Source organism: Bradysia coprophila, chromosome III (genome assembly GCF_014529535.1).
Source record: "Bradysia coprophila strain Holo2 chromosome III, BU_Bcop_v1, whole genome shotgun sequence".
Classification (NCBI taxonomy): Eukaryota; Metazoa; Arthropoda; class Insecta; order Diptera; family Sciaridae; genus Bradysia; species Bradysia coprophila.
This window is the reverse complement of record NC_050736.1, coordinates 371,949-378,871: the sequence shown is the minus strand read 5'-3', so window position 1 is coordinate 378,871 and position 6,923 is coordinate 371,949. Positions and strand designations below refer to the sequence as shown.

Sequence of the window (6,923 nt, the reverse complement as noted above, 5' to 3'; positions counted from 1 at the left end):
GGAACCATAGTTGTAACATCAAATTCGCCCATAATAATTTATATTTGTAGGAACTTCGCATTTAGACAGTACAGTCAGAGGAAGTGAAATTTCAGCATGAAGTTGATTCATCTGTTCCTTCAGCTGATCAACACATACAATCAAAACTGTTTATACGGTAGAAGTTACTACACACACGCGCGTCGTAAAACCGTATAAAGACGTATAAACAGTTTTGATTGTTTATGTGCTGAAAAACAGCTGAAACAAATTCATGCTGAAATTTCAGTGCCTCTGACTGTATTTTCCTAAATTCAATTTTCCATCGTTCACCGCCACTCTGAGAACAAGTTGGGGACTGTTCACAAATGACATCACGTCGGAGAAATGATCAAGAAAACGTAACGGTGGTTAAACATTCGGGTCAATTTTGACCAAGCCAGGACTGGCCATGTTCAATATGGCATATTTGGCGGATCCCGAAATTTTTCCGCTCATTTTTTTTTAAATGGAAAATTCGATGACTTTGTTATTTAGCAATTTTTAGCTCATTTTGTAAAAGGGAAATTTCGATAGGTTTGGAAAATTCCGTACGTGACGTAATTGGTGAAAAATTCATCATTTCATGCTTGAACCAGAAAGTTGACGATTTTTTGAGCTCAGGTCATTAGAATTGCGAACATCACAAGGCTGACAATAGTTATTTGTTCAACGAGCGATGAGAAGTTTGAAATTGCATTTCGAGGGGCAGAGATAGGTAAGTCACAACGTTTTTCACAACAAAGGCTGCCAAAGTTTCAGCGGAGGGGAGGAAAATGACTATTTCTCGCCTGCGATGTGAAAATTCTAATCAATCTTTGAGAAAACTATTGTACACCTCACTAAACACTAAATTGTTCGCAGACAGCAAGTATATCATTGGGACAGTACAGGAATCTGTTCCTTGTTTCGATCTAAATATTTTCGTGACCGTGAAATCTTTCACTATTCAACTAAGTTCATTTGTTTCAACATCTATTTTGCTATAAGGCGACGTTGATAACTCAGATGATATATACTTATAACCTACCTAACTGTCTAACTGTATACATGTATGAATTGAATTCATTCTAAAATCGTAACTCGCGAACTTTTATACCATATAATCGTACGAAATCGCTGTTCCATATCGGTTCGAACGAATGTTTATTATACAAACACACGTCACATTCATATAGATGGAAAACCTGCCCTACATACATTATTATGTCACCAGAATTCTACACCTAACCTCACCTGCCAATGAAATTTAAAGAATTCGGTGATAGCTCAATGAATTCAATGAATTTTTGATAAAACACAAAAATAAAATCTGTTTCGCCAAATTTCCGAATTCATTAAATATATCTCAGGGCATTGAACCGACGAACACAAATATTATAGATTAAACATATTTCTGTTCTCCGATGATGTCTCGCACTTTTTAGAGGCGAATTGATAGATTGTGTTATTTGCTTTCAGAGCATCAGAGCGAATAAGTTGAACGTCTTAAGTGGGCGTATGGTTTCAATATCATTTTTCTAGAGTTTGATGTTGCACTGCCTAATATTTTTGCTGTTGAGGATGGAACGGAACACATAATTTTGCAACTCGTCACAGACATGTAAGAAACGAGAAATCCATATTGTCCGGCAGAATATAAAATTTTCTTTGAATATTCGCCCTTATGAAAGTTGGTTGCACGTCGGTCACTGTTCCATTCCGTTCCACATTATTTCCCATTTACAACAACTAGGTATTGTGTGCTAAACCACTTACATTTATAACGTTGTTTGTGTGTTACGTGACTTAAAAACAAAGACGCATGCCCCGGTGAAACATGCGAGAATACATAATTGAAGATTGTGATTATAAAAGCTAGCTCACATGATCTAAATTAGTGTGGCGAATGCGTAACGCAAATATTGTTTTTGCGAAAAGTGGTGACGTGGAAGTTGGCATTGATTGTACCCAAGACCAAGAGTCGTAGAACAGTCGCACAACCTTCAGATCTGTTGAGAGATAATGTCGCGCAAATTTCAGGATTTCAGTGAGGGACCAGTAAAAAAAGAGACGCCAAACAGGTTACATAAGACTTTGCAGACACTAATTGCAGACAATGAATAAAACCAATTCCCATTGAACGATAGATTGCATATTTTATTTTACTAAGTTCAGAATTACGCAATTTGTTGTTGAAGTTACATTCACCTCATGAATTTTCACGTGGCAGTGGTGCAATACAAATATCTATTTTAAGCTTCAAGATCAAGAGCAACACCGATTCTGTGACCGCCAGCATTGAAGTTCTTACCATCGATCAAAGTAGACAAAGTCAATGTGATGCCATCGCGCAACTTCTGCTGATAGCCCAAACCAATTTGACTGGAATTGTTCACCTTAGCGCGAACGACTGCATCTTTGTCCAAATTGTATTGGGCACCGATGCCGAATTTGGTGTTGTTGTTACCCGCTGACCAGGACAATTGGACACCACAACCCAAATCGTTGTTTACTTTGTGGTAAACAGATCCAGCGAACTCTTGACCATCGTTGCTGTTGAATGGGAATGCTTTAGAATGTTTGGAATTTCGCGATGCAAAAAGGTATCGATCGAACTTACACATTGGTATGAACAGCGAATTCCTTGCACACGTAACCGACGGCAAAGTTGTTCGTGACCAATTTGGTTTTTTGAGTATCGAATGCGGTTTGATACCCAGCCAACCATCCTTCGTAACCAACGACACCCGACGCGTTAATAACTGGACCGGCCAAGTTTACATTAACATCACTGTCAATTTTGACCAAATCCTGGCCGTATGAGGCCTTGATCTTGCCACTTTTGGTTCCAGTGTGTGGGGCGAACGAGCCTTCGAATGTCAACTTCAATCCTTTGAGGAGCTTGTCCGTGTGCGAGATTTCGGTGAAAAGGGTATTATCGGTGGTCCACTTTTCGCTCAACGACAAACCATAATCGTTGACTTTGTACTTGGTCTCCAAGGAACCAGCTACCTTTCCAGTTTCTTGATTGGAATTTCCGCTTGTGCTGAATTCAACACCGGATTCGGTTTTTGTTTTACAATCTAGTTTCCACAAACCAAAGTGGTAACCTTTTCCGAAAACGTCACGGGCTTGTTTGCCAAGATCTGAATATGATGGTGGTGGTGCCATTTTTTTCTGAAATTTGACCATTTCATCGAAATTAGTTTTGCTGTACTTACAAGTGAATATGGAAAAAACCTACATTTATTCAATGGGAAACGAATCAACGATTTTAATTTAATTGAATTAAAATTGGTTTGCTCGCACAACTTGGCTTTCGTAAAACAAATAATTATATAACAATCACCTTTTTCCTCCCAATCGCACTCGGTATGTAATGCTAAGGAAAATCTTGACAGCCAATGATGTGTATAGCCGATATAGCGAAAAAATATGTTCACTTTTTCAATCGAACCGTTTCAACCGCGCATCAAACGAGAAAAAACCATTCGATATACACACGCGGAATTACACCAGAGCCATTGAGGTTTGCGCTCACATTCTTAAAGAAATATTCCCCTTACAGGGGGGCAATTCTCAAAATATAACATGGTGAAAGAAAGAGTTTTATTTTCGTGACGCGTGTAATACAAATCATCTGTCAACTATAATTCACGCCGTAAATGCGCTTCAGAATTTGAATTTTGGATGAATCAGTGAGTGAATGAACAAATCAATTGAAAAATAAATTCAACACCCTCTATTGTGAGAACATCGTAAATCACTCGTAACCACGGTAATCACTCGGCAGAGTAAAATAAAACATGCAGGAGCGGGTAATTTTTGAAACGTCAAATAAGAGATCTAAATCTGTATAAAAATGAACTAAAATGAACACTGACATAAATTGAATTAGTTTTAAATGCAAAATGTAAGACTCCATAGAGACATAACCTCAGCAACATTTCTATGAAAACCGATCTCTGTGGATGAAATCATGTTCGTTCGGCCAGTCAAAATTCGTGTTTTAAGTTACTTGGAACAAACCTATACGACGCGTATGATTTGTTTTTGACACTTCAAATTTTGTATTTTTTCGTCCTTAAATAGAAAGAACTTGACGAATTTACCCTAACATTCTGACGATCTTAAATTCGTTTTTCTAAACTTGTTTTCGGAATGTAACATTTCAAAAATCTACACCCAAAATCCCTGGAACAAATCAGGCATCAGCCGCCAACCAAATCTAAATTTAAACTTATGAGACAAAATTATCAATTTCTATTTTAGTTTATACGTTTCTTTACAAATATAAGTTTCTTTGAGTAAGTTCACCAACAAAAAAAGACATCGTCGTTTTACGTCTAGTTCTAATTACTAATTTTATTTGCCGGCAAACATTGTCAGTTCATAGTAAAAATTTAGAATGAAGAGTGAAAGAGGAAAGAGCTTGATCGTCTACAACTTTGTATAGAATACGTGTAATGTTATTTAGCTGGCAGGCGTCATTTGTTTTTGAATTAGTAGATCGACAATCTTTGTCTCCCACAATTGTTTGAACTTTTGAATTTTATAGTAGAGTGCAGTGTAGGAAGTGCAAAAGGCGTTATGTTAGAATAAGCAATTGCTATGACTTCTGTTTGGCTTAAACGAAAATGATCGAAAGCCTCCGGCACTATACATACTATTTATTACATAGGCGTATGAGGTCCATACACTTATAACAAAATTATAGCGAAAAACCAGATGACGACGTAAGTGCGCTGAAAATTCCATATGAAAAGCGAAAAGGGTGAAACTAACGCAGCGTTGAATTACAATACACAATTTTCATATAAAGGATATAAAGATGCGTTGAAATATCTTGGTTTACTATACTAGTTCACCCATACAATCACTCAAAATTCAAATTCTGCGGAGCACAGTACATAAATCCTATATCAATCTGTTGAAAATTCAATCAATTCACATCATAAGTCCGCTACAAATTCAAAATGAAACAAACAACCAAGGTTCTGAACGAACAGATTAAGACACTTTCGAGTTGATGACGAAGGCGGTGTGATCAAAATTTCCCTGCAGTGCCAACTAGATTTGGAAAATTTTATATGACGATTTCAACTTAACAAAAAAAAATTGTTTTCAAGTTGACTTTTCAAATAATATACATGTCTGAGTTGTCAAGATTTGTGTTTCACCCTCCTTCGTTAGTGTCTTTCAGAACCTTGCAAACAACAACCAAATCCAAAGCAGCCTTGTATTTGGTCAATTCTGAAGCGCACTTATGACGTGGTGCATGGCAGAGTAAAGTAAACCAGGCAGAAGCGCTTGATTTGATTAGGGACCTGAATTATCTAGTAGCCTTTGAGTTTTGCGAACAAAATTTTTTCAATTTATGTCGGCGTTCATTTGAGTTCATTTTCATACAATGTATTGGGTTCCTTATTTGACATTTTAAAAATGAACCACTCCTGCCTGGTTTATTTTACACTGCCGTGATAGAAGTACAAAACGAAATAAGCGATGAACACCTTCGTAAGTAGTCTTACATCATGTAATACATGGAAAAACGTATATGAGGTATACAAATGGGGTACAAGACGTTGTGCATCAAATACTGTTGAAATTACTTACATCAAATGAAGTAAAAGATTCATATAATTTTATTGGTACAATATTACTGCCGTCTAAATAGCCTCAATACGAACAACACACACTCTACGGACAATAGCGGCAGAGTCGAAATTTTGCTTGATTTTTGCAAGTGGTTCCAGGTGGTTCCCGTGGTCCAATCGAAAAGTGATGCATAGAAGATGCCCCTTATTTTTGATAATGAACAAGTCGTCCATACATCATTTTGTCCAATAACTTCAAATTTAGCCGATATAATTTTGGGTCATTTTGACTCTGCCGCTATTATCCGTAGAGTGTGTGTTGTTCGTATTGAGGCTATTTACTGCCGTCTGTCAACGGATATCTCAAAAACAAACATCTTATTTAATCGTTCCTAAAGCGACGGCTAAACATGACCAAAAAAGGACTGTTCGAACCAAACTAATAATTCGATTCTGTATTCATGCATTGGAAAGAGGCTGCATTATAATTTGAATGCAGCATTAAAAAAAGAAAACAGATGCAGGCGGCGGCGCCTACACATTCGTTTTATTGTGTCTCCAATTCTAAGTCTCTATGGAACAACCAGTGCCAATAGTGTGCCTATGTGTACCGCAAACAGACTTTTAATAATAACTCAAATGGTTGGTTTTTATGGTTTCGATAATGGTCATGTGTGTACTTATACGTAAAATGGTTTCTTAGAAAAACCTCTCGACGAGAATTACATAATAATTGCACAAAAGTAGCAAAACGCACCAAACATATCTGCGAAGTCGTAATAAATTTTCATTCACTTTATGAAAATTAAAATGCGGTTTTCGAATGAGTCACACAAATATTTGCTAATTTAAATAAATATATTTATACTATGAGCTAAGTAGACTTTATTTAAATACATGCAGTCAGTCACAGTCAGTAAATCGATATTATACAGCTCGAAAGCGTTGCAGATTTTATTAATCATGCAATCGTCACTTGGATAGTGTTATAAGCTATCTATGTAATAAAACAGAGATACACACTCTAAAATGCGGTTGAATATACATTGAATGGCTTCATTCAAATATGCAAATAAATTGCAAGTAATTTTTTTTGTATCATGTCTATATGCATTTATTGCACTATACACATACCGTATTATATACGTGTAGTGTATAGACATCAGTCCTAACTAGACGTCCTTCGAAAGAACGCGACCTAGAGGAAAATAGTGCGACAATTTGAATATTCAATTAGCTATACACTCATATTGCGGATAAAATTTTTGAAAATTATGCGATGCTGACGTCATCACTTGAAATTTTACTTTGATTTTCGTTAAATCC

The 6,923-nt window shown here is 36.5% G+C and overlaps 1 protein-coding gene across 2 annotated transcripts; it reads right to left on the bottom strand.

Annotated features, from left to right (window-relative positions):
* Positions 1 to 2,130: 2,130 nt before the first annotated feature.
* On the bottom strand, positions 2,131 to 3,491 carry LOC119074628 (voltage-dependent anion-selective channel-like). 2 transcript variants are annotated; one of them, XM_037180907.1, is made up of 3 exons: positions 3,350 to 3,491; positions 2,621 to 3,177; positions 2,131 to 2,553 (listed from the first exon to the last, which is right to left on the bottom strand). In XM_037180907.1, the coding sequence occupies exons 2-3, from the start codon at positions 3,169 to 3,171 to the stop codon at positions 2,253 to 2,255; spliced, it is 852 nt and encodes a 283-aa protein (XP_037036802.1). In that variant the 5' UTR covers positions 3,172 to 3,177; positions 3,350 to 3,491; the 3' UTR covers positions 2,131 to 2,252. The 2 variants fall into 2 exon arrangements, with proteins under 2 accessions (XP_037036802.1, XP_037036793.1); XM_037180898.1 differs by having other exon boundaries at positions 3,245 to 3,411.
* Positions 3,492 to 6,923: the final 3,432 nt, after the last annotated feature.